Source organism: Aphelocoma coerulescens, chromosome 2 (genome assembly GCF_041296385.1).
Source record: "Aphelocoma coerulescens isolate FSJ_1873_10779 chromosome 2, UR_Acoe_1.0, whole genome shotgun sequence".
In the NCBI taxonomy this organism is placed as follows: domain Eukaryota; kingdom Metazoa; phylum Chordata; class Aves; order Passeriformes; family Corvidae; genus Aphelocoma; species Aphelocoma coerulescens.
The window spans coordinates 43,027,189-43,044,512 of NC_091015.1; the positions used below are offsets into that span (position 1 = coordinate 43,027,189).

The window sequence follows — 17,324 nt, forward strand, 5'->3', positions numbered from 1 at the left end:
TCTGAGCATTTTTGATACAAATATTTGCTGTTAAATATCAGAAGGGATCCAGTGCAATGTATTTACTAGTTCTCTAAGTGTCTGCCACTCAGGGATTCATGTGGAATTATGTCAAGTATGTACCAAGATGTGCTCTACATACTAACATGCTACGTTCTTGAATGGTATGGTATGATATGAAAAAAAGAATTATTTTATTTTTAATTGTAACTTTAAAAAATTTTTCTCACTTCATATTATCTTCAGTTGTTATTGTTAATCTACCCATTTTTACTGATTGAGCTGATTTTTCTTCATTGTAAAAAAATGCAGATACTTGAAAAACATGGCAGTTCTGTTTATGTAATTAGAAATAACTGACAACAAACCAAGAAAAAATAGTGTCTCTTAAAAAGATCTTCTTTGTATTTTCTTTTCTTCATTGACTGTTTTTGGTGTTTTGGTATACTTGGCATAAGATCAAAATGAAATGACAGTAGGAAGGTTAGCAATTTTTTCTTTTAAAAACATATTTCATAAACATTTCAAATTTTGCTAGGACTCCATAGGTTAATTACATTGTGAACTCTGCATAATTTAGGAACTTGGCAGGACACCAGGAGATCAAGCTGGAAGGATGATGGAAGGACAGACTTCACAGCAGACATTACATTTTCGCAACCCATATTCAGAGGAAAATGGACCGGTTCCTGCAGTGCCAAGTAGACTACCAGTATTGCAATATGGAAACCCTTATGCAATTCAGGAAAGAAGAGGTAAATAAATTTCACATTCCCCCAATATAATTTCTCTCTCGCTGTTTCAAAAGCAATGCCTCGTTTAATTCAGGTTAAGTACCAACAGCCTTCAGACTGGTTTACAGAGCCTTTTCTGACTGATGAACATCAGTAAAGGGCCTTTATTTTATGATGAGAATCAGTAAGGTAAAGAAAGTTTTAAACACCTCTGGAGGAAGCTGATTCTCTCCTATTGTTTTATATAATTGAAACGGAAAATGTGTTTAACTCTTGATTTTTAAAGGTAAGGTAGCACATCTGTAATCTCAAAATACAAACTACTGAACGAAGATGTCCTAATTAATTTTTCTTCAGATGGAGCAGATGGTGCTTTTAATCCTGATGAGATCCAAAGACCACCTGTTAGAAGTTCCTTTTGGGAGCTAGAAGACGATGTCGTGTGTAGCCAGCCTTCACGCAATCTCAGTCGGCCTGATGGTTTAGAAGATCCTGAGGATGGCAATGCAAGTTACTTTTCTTAGTACTTATTTTCTTTTATACATTTACTGATGAGTTACCAAGAGTTTCACATAGGTTTTCCATATCTGATAAACCTGATTTATTGTTATGTAAATTTGCAATTGATTTTTCTTTTCCCTGAAAAATTTTTTGGTGAATTTTGCTTGCTTTGAAGGAGAAAACCCTGCACATGTATTGATGTTAATATACTTGTTCCCCTAATCTCTTGAGTTACTGTCAGCTTGTTTTGGTATTAGGACAGTAGCTTTTTAATCTTTTTAAGTATTAAAGTAAAAAAAAACCCCAGGTAATCGCAACTCATGATTTTTCTCTCCTGTGTGGTAGAATGAGAGCTCAAAATGTAGCCACATCTCACTCATTTTATAATAGCAATATAGGAACTTCAGTGGAACAGAACAAATAAAAACATAAAGGTTCAGATACCAGTATTTTCAGTTAAATGCTAACTGTAAATTGGTATCCTGCTAGGTACATTATTCTAATATATTAATCTTTCATTCTGTCTTCTGCAGATGTGCATTTATTAATTTCCATTTTGAATGCTTTTTGCTGTTGGACATGTATTTGGAAGAGCTTAATTGACTGTTACCTAAAGCTGATTAAACTGAAAGGGATACAATTCCACTGATTTTTTTTTTTTTTTTTGGGCTTTGTATGTTTCAAATTTCTGGTTAGCTTTTCTTTTTAGTACAGTTAACTTGGGCATTCTGGTATAAAAAATTGGCTTCTGTAATAAATTGGACTGTATGTCTTCATTTGAACAGGAACAGACCTATTACTCTTCTTTATTCCAAGTACTCTTGCACCTTCAAAAATATTAAACAAGAGATACCTTTCTGCAAAGTATTGTGCTCTTTGCAAGTACAGTGGTATCATGACCTGTTTCTCATTTAGTCTAGTTTGCCACATTTAATTGCTATTAACCTTTGCAGAAACTGATCAGTGTTCAGACAGGCATGATTTTAGCCCTGGTGCTCAGCACCTATAATGGAGAAAAATGTATTTCTCCCTCCTGCCTTTTGCTCCCAATGTCCATTACTGTGAATAATTAGAAAACCTGTCAGAGATTTTGCAGCCTGTTCAAGATCTCAAATGTGAGCTTAATGCTGTCCCCACCTTTACTTCACATTTTGCATATTTAATCTGATCATTCTTGACGTAGCTATTACATCTGACACGCTCTTCTCTTCTTTAGTCATCTGCTGCCGTTTAATTAGCAGGGTGTTCTCTCTGATCTATGTGCTTTGCCCTCTTGCAAACCCAAGAGAAACAGTGCTAGAGTCTTGTGCTCGTTTGCAGACACAGCTTGGATTTTTGTAATGAGGTGGAATATAACAGGCTTAAATAAAGTTCAGCTTGAGAAAAGGTGCCTTTAAATCAAATAACTTGTATCTTTATTTTTTATTTGCAATTGAGAATCAGTTGCTTGCTCCTCACCCAAATAGACTGTATGTACAGTGTACAAATTTATATGGAAATGAGAAGCTGCAGGAATCTTTCTAGGGAGACTTAGTAATATGCCAAAGACAAAACAGTTCTGAGGCAGGATGTAAATAAATAACCTGGGAAAGCTTCCACGTATGTAGGTGATTCATTATAAAGAAGAGTCTGTCATTTGTGCAGAAGAAACAGCAAATATAAAATGATAAATATGAAGAGATTACCACTTCTTGGACTATTTTTTTAAAATAAGCTATTTAAGATGTAGTTCTCTGCATTTTTTCAATCAGCAGGATGCAGAGCCTTCTGCTGGAGGAGGATTCCCTCCCAGAAGAAGAGGATTGGTGGGCTTGCTTCTTTGTTTGAAATACTGCTGTTGTATGGACTTCTGCTGTCCTCCTGTCCTCATTCCTATTACTACACATTATATTAGTTCAAGAAATAAAGGGTGTTGTAGTCACTTCCACCTCTTTATGGCTAAAAGATCTGTTACCTTAGATAAATAAGGGAGACATGTTCATCATCAGAGGTAAACCACTACCAAAACAGCCATGAAGTGGTGGAAGTGACTACAACACCCTTAATTTCTCAAACTAATATAACACAAGATATTCAAATACCTCAGAATTTTTGTGCTGTTGTGTTCCAATTTGGTTTCTCCCAAAATTTGGTTCCTTAGAAACAGGCACTTCCACATGTTTAGTTGACCTAAGAACCCATCAGTTTTGTATGACTGGGAAGACTTTACAGGATTCTTGCACCTTTGACTTTAGGAACTTGGAGGCCAATTAAACAGTGATTTCTGAGAGGGATAAGCTGATCTGTGTTAGTAGTGCCAGCTGAACACGTGCACAGTGGTGATTTTGTGTGGAGTGGCTGACTTGCCACAAGTTCCTGCCATCATCTACTCAACACTAACTTTCCATTTCTCATGCTGCTGTAATTGACCAAGATGGAATTGTTGGCAGCAAAGAATTCCTAGCAGTAAGGGAGAGATCCATAAACAAAATGTATATATATGTATATATTTTATATATATAAAACTAAAGTATGAGTTTTAGCAGTGTAGTCCTGATTACAGTTGGCAGCAAGCCCAGAATAACCATCCTGAGACTATTAAACAATGTTTTAGTCACAGTAAATTTGTGGGGGATGGAGAACATAACTCTTGGCAACTGAGCACCAGGTCAGGATATTTTTTCAGATGACTCCAAAATGGCCTTTCTTCTAGCAAAAACCCCTGCAATGCATTATTTGCATGATCTGACCCTGGCAGCCAATTACTGTTTTTTGTATAGGGAGGACATAAAAGGAGCAATTGGTATCCAGGTGTCTCTTGGGAGAGCAGACTGCTTGCAGAGAGGTTGAGAAGGCCTAGAGGAATGAGTTTGATTTCACTCCTACAGCAGAACTGAATCACAGAAATAAAATGGATGTGCCCTTATTCCCAGTGTACCCACACTGCACATCAGCCCTGTGTCTGTTCATGTGTTGTTTAAGGCCTTGGATGGGTTCCTTACTGCTGCATGTTAAAATGATCTGTAGCACTTGGGGATGGGACTGTTCAAGTCTGTGGTTTTGTACTGTGTCACATAGCTTTCTAATTTCTGTTTGACAACCCTGGAACTGCTTACAGTTGTCATTATGAAAGCAGTACTTGAGACAGAATTGGTTGGTTTTGGTACAGCTAATCGAGTTGCACTTCATGTCTGGCTTTCCCTTCTTCCTCTAGTGGCAAACCCCCTTTTTTTACCATGCTTTAGTGTATAATACTGTATTTATCTTTATGATTCACTTCATCTGTGGAACTCATTGTGGCAGTTTTTTAAAGAGACAGAGGTACAGTCCAGTGATGATAGTTAAGTCATGATGTTAAAGGCATCCTGTATAATTTATTCACCTAATTATTCAGGCTTCTGAGTTTAGGAGGCCTGGCACTTGTTATGCCAGAGGACCACAGTGCCAGCCTGTGGGTACATGGTACCAGTCTCTTTTCATAAGAACCTGAGGCCGTGTACCCACTGTGTTACTTCACTGCAGGACACTGTAGAGGTCTCAGACTAAGAATGTGCAGCCATGTCCATGTCCCTGGTCATCAGTATGGACTGCAAGAAAGGTGGCCTTGGATCTACATGAAGGGCAGATGAAACTCTCTCAAGTTATGGGTGTGGGCTTTCATTGAAACAACTTGGATGACTCAACCACATAGTCTTGAAGTAAGCTGATGCCTTTGCTTAAAATACAGCGTAGACAGAGCCACTGCTGTCCCAGCAGTTGTTGTCCAACTCTCTCTGTAAAGCAGCTTCAACTTCATTTTGTCTTTTGAGCTGTCAGGGATGGTTCTTTTCACCAGGGGAGAGTGATGGGTGTTTAAATGTCAGGTTGAAAAGCTCATGTAACCTCATTTATAAGAATAAAGAATGGATTGCTGGATGGTCCTGGGCACTAAGTGGCAGTGAACCAAGATGAGTACCATCTGAAACGTGATGATCCATCCTCCCCCCGTAAAGTGCTCTGTTTTACATGGAACACTTAGGAATTTTGTCCATCAGTAATGACAGAAATAGACAGCTGTTGGAGTCCAATACAATGTCACCTTCTCTGTTTTCCAGAGGTTCCGAGTTACCCCAGAGCACTGCGTGAGAATTTTTCGTTCTGGGTGACTGTATAGTGTTTACTGTAACTTGTAATTAGAATAGCTGGGAAGTCCTCTCAGACTAAGATAAAGTTCTCATGGTTCCTGTTTGACCATGCCTTGGTTACACAGTAATCTCTGTAACATCTCTGTGAGGTCAGCTCAACACAGAGACATTTGCATTCTTCTTGTGTGGGTTAGGCATCCCAGAAGGTTAAGAAGTGATCTCTGAGACTTGGCCAAGAGCAAAAGTACACTGAAGAGACAAATGTTCCGTATCGTAACAGGTAACAGCGAAAGATGTAAACAATTTTATCTTATCAAGTGACCAGCAGTAAGACAAATGGCTTTAAAAAAAAGGGGAGGAGAGGGAGAGGGGTTATACTGAAGAAATTAACTTAAGTGTTAATTTGGCCAGTGTTTGTAGTTGAACTGTTTTATTGATGCATATTAATTTGCTTGCTTAAGTCCTGGTGTGCTTCAGTCTGGTATTCAGTGAATTTGTTGTGGTTTTGGCATTATATAAGCTGCAGCACTGTAGCTCAAGAGTACTTTAAATAGTTTTTCTTTCTTAATACATCCATCCTATCTCTCTCGTGGCAAAAGGAACAACTGATGTTTTAAAACTCATATGCCCTTTTTACTGTAGGTGCAAACAAGTTAGACTGCAAGATTATGTTTGTTGCCAGCATCTGTCATAGCAGGCCCCACTGCCTGCTTAATGGAAATGTTAAATGGTTGAAACTAAACAGGTGTTGTCAGAAGAAGAATACTGAGGAAATTTTCCCATCCTTCCCCGTTTCCATTAACGCTTCATAAGGGGTTACATAAATTACATGAGCATAAAACTGAAATATTTTTCCATATGCATATGAGTTACCTGTATAAAACATACAGTACATGTGCTGTTATATGTGCTCCTTCACACATCCTTTTTTGTAGATCAGCTAAATAATTCCTTACTCTTGCTTGTAAGGTATCTTTGAGATAAAAAGGAAAATGAGGTAGGAGTTGGAGTTCCGAAAATCTTGGAATGTACTTGTATTTCCACCTTGAAGTTACTCCATTTTGTGCTGTATTATCGAATTGCAGAATAGAGCCAAGATGTACAAAAGTAAAACTTGTGCTGCAGAAATGATGGAGTGAACATAAATTTCATCTGGGTTTGTTTGGTAACAAAAATGCGTATTGAGGAGAAAAAAAAAGCTGTTTATAGGGGTTATTCTTTAAAAGACTTTCTCTTTTCAACAGGATGATGACAACACCGTACCTTCTGCTCCTGATCCTCCAAGTCTTCTCTTGCGTGAGCGGGGCACAGGCTTCTGCTTTGATTCCAGGTAGATGTTATCTTTTATTGGTCTTTGAGGGCATGGAGAGGTTTCTGTAGAACTAGTCAAGGGAGGGGGGTGGAGGTGAAAAGCTGCCAAGCATTTTCAATGGATGTTTGGTTTACAATTAACTGGAAGAGAATATGCCGTGAGACTGGGCAGGCTGTTCGTGCTATTCCTTACATTGATGGAATTTGGACAATTTTTTTAGTAAATGAATGAATAACTTTTGTTTTTTCTCCTCTCTTGCCAACCTAATTGTGAACCTAAGTTTAGAGCTTTTATAAAGTGTTATGTTTGCTAAGAGCAAGCATTTATGAGCAGGAGAGTGGTTTCCCATGAAACTGCTTGGCCATTAAGGCATTCAATAGATTTGTGTTCAGTGGTAGCTGGAATAAGGTCAAAATTATGTTGCTTTTAAAATGCCAGGTTATTTTGGAATTGTGTGTAAAACTGCTCTGACTGTATCGAGTGCTTTGGCAAAAACATTTAAATGAACTGGATGATACTTAGATACAAATTTAAGTTGGTAGTAAAGTTCTTAATGTTGGTGGCAGCAGGACCCTGCTTTTACTTTGCATTAACAGAGTAAGTAGAAATAAACTGTTCCCTTTTTTTTTCTGTCTCCGCCTCCTCGTGAAGTTTTGACGTGCACAAGAAATGCCCTCTCTGTGACGTGGTGTTTCCCCCAAACTACGACCAGAGCAAGTTTGAGGAGCATGTTGAGAGCCACTGGAAGGTGTGTCCCATGTGCAGCGAGCAGTTCCCGCCCGACTACGACCAGCAAGGCTTTGAGAGGCACGTCCAGATGCACTTTGATCAGAACGTATTAAATTTTGATTAAATACTTTGTTTTGCAGTGTAGCTTAAAACCCCACCACTCTGAGTAGTCCACCTCTGGAACAAAAGCAGTGCAGCTTTCTGTAACAGTGCAAACTTCTGATTAAAAGCTCATGTACTCTAATGGGAGCCGTGGCTCTAAGCTGCTATGGGGTTGTTTTCTCTCTCTGCCTGACATTGTACTAAGGAGACCCACAGCCTCCCACCTTGTTGTGTATGTAGCTATTTATTCCCCTACTTAGTGGAATTTCTTCCCCTACTTAGTGGAATGCCTAAGGACACAGGAATGACTGGGCCTCAGAAAAAACGAGACTGGCTTCATGGTGTTCTTCAGCTACACTTAAAAAAGGTCACCAAAACACCTGTGGTTTCTCTTAACATTGACAACTGAGGCACAATTAAAAATGTAATAAGCAGGTGTTTCTCCTAGCAAATCCATGTAGTTTTTCTCTGAGTAACACTTAAATTGGAAAGTTACATTACTTACCCTATGAAAATATAGTTTTCTAGTACATTTCTGAGATGTAGATGCATGTACTGTGAGATTCCAGGCTTGCAACAAAAGGAATGGCAAATACTTCACTTTCTAGAATGTTTGCCTTAAGGGGTAACGTTAAATGAGGTACGTTATACTTTAAGGCAGTGGTTTTGAGTTGAAAGAAACTGCTGTGCTTAAATGCCTAAAAGTAATTGTTTAAAAAAGTCACTGCCATTATGTTGCCGTTTTATTCAGTAGAAAATATTGTTCTATTTTCTCAACAGTGGATTGTGTTCCTTTTGGCTTTTAAAACGTTTTGCGTTTTAACTTTATGTATTTCTTTCCAATACGTAAAAACGTGTGTATATCTAAACATTTTATATTTACTTTAACTGTATTAAGTAAATTTGCTTCCCACTTGTTGTACAGTAGTCTTGTTACATTAAAAGCAGAATTATTCATGGAGTCAGTGGTCTGTTTTTCCTGCTGCCCATTTTGAAATTAAACAGAACACAGATTTTACTTAGGAGTGAATGATGACTCAGCATTGTATGACAGAGAAGGGGCTGGTTGTTCCTCACATCTATTTATGTTCTTTCTTTGAGAGGGAGACTCTGGGATTAAGGCTTGGAGTAGCTTCTGTTGTCTGCAGTTCTCTCATGATACCCAGTTAATGCAGGAGTTACTAAAAACTGCATGACATGGATGAATTGCTGTGTTCTGGGCAGCAGCAACTCATCAGTGCTCGTGTGCACTGAAGTAAAGCATGAAAGTACTGAATGCGCATCTTTTGTCAAGTTGCTTTTCTTACTGCAACTCAACAGCAGGTGAAAACAGAACAGGCTCCAAGAGTTTGATGATACCAAAGTAAAATAAACAAATAAAAGACTATCCACAGCCCAAGAACTTTGACTCTTTTGGTTAGGAATGACAGTAGAGCAGTCTTTTTAGGTCAGAGGCAGTTTATTTTAAATGTGATTTGATTTACATTTATAAGCAGCTTTCCTGACAGGAATTCTTTAAGTTGCCTTCAGTTCTAAAACAAACCTCTGTCACTTTCAAACTTAAAGTACTTTGTCCCCAACAAAACATATGAAAATATAATTTAAAGCACACTTTTCACAGACACAGTACAATACATTCACTATACACAGTATAACAAAATAGTCCCATCTTTACCTGTTAATAATACTGTCACAATGAATAGGTAAATAGAAACTGGAATTTCATTTTTATAGTTGAAAGGAATTTACATGCAACAATGATGTTTTACAACTGTTTAGCTGTTGAACGAACTCGCCCAGCCTGTAGTTCTTGCACTAGGAGCAGAGCCAAAACGTGTTTGTTGGCCAGATCTGTTGCCAAAGCTGCAGAAGGTGGGAAGTGGCCACCTGGGGCCTTGTGTGTACCAGTAACTCTCATGTCTGGATCATCCTCTAAACCCGGCTGTCACGGTCACCTCTCTGGGATCTGAGAGAGGGATGTTTCGCTTCACTTCGGCTGTTCTAAACGCTCATTAGGATGATTCTTATGTTTTTTAATGAGATTTTTACTCTGCTGGAGAATAGGTAATTGTCATCCTTACAAAGTTTTCCTTTAAAGCTTTGGAAACAAAACAGGGAAAGCTCATTCCTCCTTTATGTGAGCTTTCTTTTGCACTTAGAAGAACAGGAACCAAGCCAAGGCGATGACTGTGTTAACACTGGGAGTTCCTCCCTCACCCTTGCCAGGCAAAGGAGTGTTCAGGCCGGGGCTGGTGGAGGGTGCCCACCTCTGCTCCCAGCCAGCTGAACTCCAGGAATAGCACTTGTGAGAAGAATGCTCAAGGCAGGATGGCAAGCAACAAATGTTCAGGTATGGTCCAGACACGAAGCACTCTCATGTTGGCTTTTAAGTCAGTCTCTGACCACCTGCTGCAAGAAGCACTTAATCTTCAATAAGGCTCAAATGTCATTATTTCAGCAAAATTAATTGTAAAGCTAAACAGACACTTCCATATGGAATGTGGTGACCTACAATGAGAAGCAAAAAATGCACAAAGAAAATCTCAAAACAATGAATGTGAGGGAGAGGCATTAGAACTCCCTCAGCACAACTAACGGACCTCCTTAAACCATGCGCTGAATTTCTCATTTTTATTTGCAACCGCAGCACATGCTCGTACAGTAGTTGCAAGAATTGGCAACACATAAAACATTAAATCTGTTGGCAATAGAGAACTACAAAGTGCTTCAAAACTTCATCTGAGATGAAGATAATTGTTTCTCACACACACATAAATTTGCACTTAAGTATTTCCAAGTGTCTTTCTAACAGATAGTTCAGGGGTAAATATTTAGTTGGACTGGGATATTGGTCCTCAAAAGTTTGATGGGCATGAACATAATATGACATCTTGTACAGAGAAAAAAAAATGTAATTGCTAACACTAAAGTGATTGTTTACTAGTTTGAATGGCAAGGTTTTCAGCATTTCAAGAGGGAGAAAAAAAAAAAAGATTTGCAAGATAATATAAAATACAGCAAGCACACCTTTTTATGTATGTTATTTAAGTATGAAAATATTTTTAGCATATTATGTTAAACATTCTTTCTTATTTATATTTCCATTACCTAAAAGACTTGCTACTCCACTGATAACTCCGTTATGTAAGGCATGTTAACTATAGTTTGACGAGGGCGGTACTGTTTTGGTTTTGCACACACATTGACAGATGCATCAAAAGTCTTCATCACGTTACAATCTTGAAAGGATGTCAGTGCCAAGCTCTCCTCCTCACGTTCCTGTCCCACACGTCAGTACAACTAAATACACAATGTCCCCCTAGTTCCTTTTTTTGTATTTTTGGAGAAAAATGTTCTGAAGAACCTATAGCTTTTATAGCACCTTATCTCAAAGTAATGAAAATGGGTATGATGATAACATGTGCAAATGTACAAAATCATTAACTCTACAAAGATACATCATTCCAAAATTACAGAAAATTTTAAAGCATGCATTTAATTTTTTTAAAGGGTTGCTGAGTGCTTCCCCTGAAAAAGGTGGCTGTTCTCAAAATCAGCAACTGCTGGTGAGGATTTCTTGGCACATTTGTGACCAGCATGTTATTGCTGCATCTTCCTGATGATCTCAGCAGACACGGGGGGATGGAAATTGATTGTGTGGTGCCGCAGGCCCTGAGCTGTCTTGTAACTCTTTCCACAGCGACATTTGAATGGTTTGCGTACGCGGATTTGTGTTCTGTGGCCGTTCTTGGCGTGGTACTTGATACCGTTCACATTCTGTGAGGGAGAAGGGAAAATGTCAGTGCTTGGCCAGGTGGACACGGGCTCTGCTTCCAGTTAAAAACTGAAAATGGATCAGCGTCATGAGCAAGTTCCTGTAAACTGCTATGAGCTCCTGCTGGGTGTTACACATGGGCTGTGCTCCCAAGGTACCAAGTGGGACAAGAAGAATAATCTGTGGGGTTCTCAAAACTCACCTACCTGGGTAATCCTGATTTCTATCTCCCAGTATACGTCACTGCCCAAAGAATACCATTTAATGGGCTCACACATGGTTGCTCTTTGCATCCTGACATCTTTTTCATATAGCACTGACAAATCTTATTCAGAGGTTCATTTACAAGCAAACAAAGAATTGGCATGAAGACTTGGGTCACACCTCTTTAAAGAGCTGAGACTCCCCCCATGGTGGGTCTGTTCTGTTTTGTGTCATTGTTTCTAGATATGTCTTTAAGCTCCAGCAAATTCTGATCGTTTACACATTGCCTCCAAAGAATTAACTGCAGGGAATGCTTAACTCAAAGACTTACACAGGACACTTAGAAAATAATCCAGAGAAGCTCTCTTCAAAATAGCTATTGTTTGGGAATACTCCACAGCTAGAACTGGAGAGCTGATCCCCACTAGTGCAAAACACAGCAACACAACACACACACCCTGTTTTACACTGGCAAGGGCAGGAAACAGGCCACACTTCTGCCACATCAACCAAAAACCTTACTAAACATAAATCAAAGTAATTCCCCTGTCTTCCTTTACACATATTTCTGGCAAAGATGGAAGAAGCTGTTGTGATCTCAGCAGCTGTTGTGATACTGTTCTATGTAGTATACCGAAGTCTCTCATCTGTTCCCACTAAAAGAGCTTGGATTTTTGGATGAGTAAACAAAGGCATACTGTCTTTCATTTGAGCTTCTCCTAGGATGAAACCAAAGAAGATAGCATTTGTGACCAAAAAAACCAGTTCAAGGCTCTCCTGTGTTCTCTCTAAAGTTTCCAGATATGTATCTCAGTATTTTTTTAAAGATTAAAAAAAAAAAAAAAAAGAAGCTAAAACGCTAAAATCAACGAACAGCCTGGCTATTAAACAACCCACTCCATTAGGTCTTAGGGATTTTGTCTTTGCTGAACCACTGCCTGGTGTTACACGTAACAGAAAGTCCCCTTGGCTCTTTAAACAACAAGTTTTATCAATGTGCAGCTTACAGTAAGTGGAAGCTCCAGCTTGAAACTCACAGAAAAAAGAGTCTCAAATATCCACCCTGGAAAAGGGGTACAAGACTGCAAGCAACTGCTCTGCCCACAGATTCATGCTCCTCTCCTCCAGAGCATCCAGGCACTGAATCCTCACCTGAGGTTGCAAATCCAGCCTCTGAATTGTCCTTTACACCCTTAAAAATGCTGGACAACCCCTGCACAGTTGTCTCCTGAGATGTGGGAGCTGAGAATACCCCATCTCCAATACCAACCAGACACAGGAACACGAGCCATCAGGGCAGAGTTTGTCTGGGTGCAGAGCACTCAGAAGAGGCAGAAAGCTGTACCACCACAACTCCAAAAGCACATCAAAGCTACACATCAGCCTCAAGAGCAGTCAAGTGAATTCTCTGCAAGTAATCTGAGATCCTGGGGCAGCTTTTGGATCATCTTGCACCTAGTTTCAACCTCCAGCACCCACAGAACTGTTGGGGTGCAGGGGCTGGGACTGCCACTGGATGGCATGAGGACTTCATAAGGCATCTGCCATCATCTGTGTACCTTTAAGGACCTATGCCTTCAAAAGAGGAGAAAATCTGGGTGTGACCTGCTAAACTTTTGCTACTGCAGTGAAATTTTAAAAACATGCCCTGTTATCTATAATAATATTTTCTGTGAAAAACCCTGTTCCTGTTTAAACTTTTAATTTTTCCAAGAAACCACTTCTGGATGCTTTTGAGCTGCTGTGAATTGCTACAGATGCCGTAAATCTGCAATCACAAATACCCTCACTATGCCATGCCAATGGTACACCTCTGATCCAGATTTTTTAATGATCCATCAGCCCCAGTACACCCCATGCTTTGGTGAAGGGGGGGTGGGGGAAATATTTTCAGGCAGAAAAATTTAAGGAGATTCTAAAGCAGAAACCTACATGGGACGAATTAGGCCATGGAAGGTTTGAAAAACAGTAACCACACATAGCATGAGGAGCTTGTGTAACGTGAAATTTGACCTGTACTTCTGCCTAAAAGGAACCTGGTGTTAGAATTACAGCGACTCTTCGGCACTTTTTCCACTGCTGCAATGTAAACACTTTGTTGTACGTCTGGGCTCAGTTTGCTGAGGTACAGCAAAAGCCACGGCCAAACTCGTACATCACTTTTATTGCTCTGGTTACTTAGGTTGCTCACTATTTACTCTCACAGATGATTGAGGAAGAAGATGGCAGTAGAGAAGGGCACTCTAAAAATCTTGAACAGGAGGAAACAATTATTAACCTGGGACCAGATCAGGAGGTGATAGAGAAGTTTAGACTGGCACTACCTGGTCTGCACGGACACAAAGGCTCTTGTTGGGCAGGGCCTCCTTTGCACGGCAGGACTCACAAAGGCACTACACTGCAGAGAACTTGGCAGCCCCACTTCAAGTAGAAAAAGACACTTCAAAAGGATGGTTTGAGTGATTTCTTGTTTCAGCCTTGGACATTTATACATGTTTTTGTACTCTTGGCTCTTCATCCTGAAGTTTTCTTTGTGGGTCTGGTTCCTCTGTTTGACTTGCAAGCTCTGGCTTGCTCCTTTCTTTCAAGTAAATTCCCTTGTTTCCCTCTCACTTCAATATTCTCCTTCCCTAAGCTCTGCTGGGTCTCAACACTTGTAGGTCAGCTTTCCTGGGGGTTTGTGCCACCTGACAGGACCCTCATCCTTTCACCTGCCAGACCCCTCATCCTTTCACCTGCCAGACAGACAAGCCCAATGCCTCAGCAGCCTTGAAAAGTTTCACTTGTCCTCTTGCCCAAGGCCAAAGAAAAGTCACAGATATAAGCTACATTCTGTATGCACTGAAATCTATTATTCTTTTTATTACTAAATTTGCACAAACTAGAAAATTTAGGACAAATACTCTAGGGTTTTCTCTATGCTAGCATATATGCATTATTTTTGGGGTCTGCTGTATCTGCTATGTCTCAAACATCATTTGCTCTTTGGATGTTGCCTGAGTAAGTTTATCTACATCTTATATGCATTTTCAATGTCCTTCTCCAGAGCTGGAGACCACTCAGGGGGTATTAAATAAAAGGAAAACTAATCACCACCTTCATAAATCCCATTTCAGCTCCTACAGGTGGCATTTTGCAAAGCACGTTAACTACTTGATATCCATACACTTCTGGACAGGGCATCTGAATTTGGATGTAAATCCAAAGTCTGGTGAGGGTGAACCCCACAGAAAAAAGGATAATACCTTTGGGTTCCTTTGAATAACACAGATGATTTTCTAAAAATCAAATTTCAGGCATCAAAGATGAATCACAGGAAGAAAAAAATATCCATAAATGGAAAACTATAAAGTAATTGTAACTTCATTTCTAGCTCAGTAAGCATCATTAGAGAAGAAAGCAAGCTTCAGAACTTCAAAGACTTGTGCTTAAAGCATCTAGAAGTCGGTGTGTTTCACGTTGATTTAGATGTTTCTGACTATCCCACAAAGAAATTTACATGTAATTTAAAGAAAACTATTTCCCCCAGGACCTGTGGCTTCTCAAGAAAATCTATGTCATATTTACAGACTACCAATACATATTATAAGCAAACAATTTTTAAAAATAAAGTTCCTGAAGAACAACAAAATGCTTGTGACTATTTGCACTGCCTATGGGAAAGCGCCAGGAGACAGCAGCTGGGCAGGAGGCCAGCAGGGGCTTCTGATACACATCTGGGCTTGTGTATAAACATGTTCTCCTTACAGTTTCCATTGTCCGCCCCAGCCCATTCCTTGGGAGTATTTGTTGTACTCATTCTTGTCTTATTTACCTTTCCATAATGACTTTTCAGTGCAGAGGCCATCTCTTATCCTTGAACATTGTTTGCAAAAAGATGCCCCATCCCTACTGGGTCCTTTAAGCAGTACTGTAATACAAATAAAATCTCTAAAAATACCATTCTGCTTCTCAAACTTACGTCACCTAAGGCCAGACAAAAGAAAACTGTATATCCTCCTTTCCTCCTCGCTCCCTAAAGGAATGCATCCTTTCTCAGCTGTAAAGTGAGCCTGGCAGTTACTGTATGTGCATGTCTGTGTTCCTGTTTGGAGCACTATAATTGTTTTACAGTCCTGACTGTGATTATCCAGTACCCACCAGAAAATCCCAGGGCTTTGATCACAGGACTCCCTACCCAGACTCTGCAAATAATTCGTCAGACGACTGGGTTAAGCAGAAGGAAGATAAAGAGGAAACAAGAAACACAGCTGACACAAAGCTAAAAGGAAGGAAACAAAGATAAAAATGCAAAAAGAAAAAAAATAGGCTGAAAATAAAAAAGGGAGGAAACAGAGCCCAGAGAAAAGAGAATGAGGTGAGGCAGAATTTAAGGGAATGTGTTTTCCTACCAGCACTAAGCAGAGCTGAGTCTCTTAGGAGAATACGGTACTTTTTATTTGCTGCTGCTCCCTGTCAGCCCCTCTAAGGGTCATTAACTTCTTCCCCCGGCTGCTCTACCATTAATGGTGTACAAGATACCCCTTATAGACAGTCCTCCTGCATTTGAGATGAAGGTAGTGAGATAGCAGAAGCAGGCACAAACAGCTTGCTCATTTGGGCAATAAAAAGACAGAGGGCTAGCAGTCAAACAGAGAACAGACAGGATATAGCAAATTACAGGGTTCTCCTTCCAGCCTTTGCCATTAAGTGAATGTTTTCTGCAATGCATAGATGCCCTCTGGGCACATGACTTCTAAAAATCACCATGGCTTGTTTGCTTCCTGAGCTAGGGATTTAGCTTTTTATACCATACCCTCCGTCTGGCACAGCTCCTACCACACACAAGGAAAGTACTGATCATCAATAATGTGAGTTTATCTGCAAAGTAATACTTGCAAGTAGTCCAAAACCATCTTTTCCTGTGCCCTGGCCCTGGAAATGGTGTTCAGTTTTTCCCGTAACTGGAGAATAAACACTAGATAGTTCAGGATAATCTCAGCAAAAAGACTTGTATGTCACTAAGAAAACAGCACACTGCTTCCTTGTCCATGTTTTATGAAACAGTGTTGTCAGGGTTAAGTGGTCTGTACAGTAACCTGAGTCTTGTGATTTGCTGCTGTGGGAGCTGCTGCAGCATCACTGAAACAGATTTTCATCCACTACATGGTTTCATGCACAGTTTCTCCATTCTTGACACAACTGTTTTATCTCAAATGCTATTTGGCCTTCCTATATTTCTATTTCATATTTCTGTTCCCTTTTAAGTCCCTACTTATCAGTTATTTAAAGGACAAGCCATAAAATACAATTAGTGAAAAATCAAGCCAGGCACCATGGTTTTTCTAGGGTGTAGGATCAGCGCTTGGATTTTCCAGTAGTTGTTGCAAAAACTTTAGGAAATGACTTAGAGGAAGTGTGCCAACACACTACTTCCATTCCCAAATGTGAATGGTAAAAGAATACCATACTGAAGTGCAAGATGTTCAACACAATTTCATCTGTCTCTGCACTGATGCACGTGAAGCAACACTCCTGTAACATCCTGGCATGTTCTACATCGGCCAGCTCAAGGTTCCCGTTTAGAAATCCCTCACTCACATAAAGAGACAGAAATTTCTCATGATGGAGAGCAAGTAAAGAGTGGGGTGGGGTGGCGGGGCAGGGAATTGTTTCCCAGGTGTCATGCAGAGGGATGCAAGCCCTGCACATGTGGTCACTGACAGCTGTGCAGGCAGGTCATGGGAACTTGGACCCAGGACAGAATGATGCCAGAATTTCTCCAAGTCTCAGTCTTCCCGAGGTGAATTCTGACCTGCACGATGTTAACCACTACATTCCACACATCATCTTTATCAGAAAATGCACCCCCTGGGCACTGTCTC

The 17,324-nt window shown here is 39.9% G+C and overlaps 2 protein-coding genes across 7 annotated transcripts in view; one reads left to right on the forward strand and one right to left on the reverse strand.

The window, feature by feature from the left end:
• Nucleotides 1–8,442, forward strand: part of TAX1BP1 (Tax1 binding protein 1) — a 56,115-nt gene extending 47,673 nt beyond the window's left edge. For all 5 annotated transcript variants that reach the window (XM_069007183.1, XM_069007186.1, XM_069007185.1 and 2 more), the window contains 4 exons: nt 581–755; nt 1,092–1,240; nt 6,583–6,668; nt 7,302–8,442. In XM_069007183.1, the coding sequence (XP_068863284.1) occupies nt 581–755; nt 1,092–1,240; nt 6,583–6,668; nt 7,302–7,503 (612 nt within the window). In that variant the 3' untranslated portion in view covers nt 7,504–8,442. The remainder of the gene's footprint in view (nt 1–580; nt 756–1,091; nt 1,241–6,582; nt 6,669–7,301) is intronic.
• A 492-nt stretch (nt 8,443–8,934) lies between these two features.
• JAZF1 (JAZF zinc finger 1) overlaps nt 8,935–17,324 on the reverse strand; it is a 189,618-nt gene continuing 181,228 nt past the window's right edge. For both annotated transcript variants that reach the window (XM_069007191.1, XM_069007192.1), the window contains one exon: nt 8,935–11,258. In XM_069007191.1, coding sequence (XP_068863292.1) covers nt 11,082–11,258 — 177 coding nt within the window. In that variant the 3' untranslated portion in view covers nt 8,935–11,081. The remainder of the gene's footprint in view (nt 11,259–17,324) is intronic.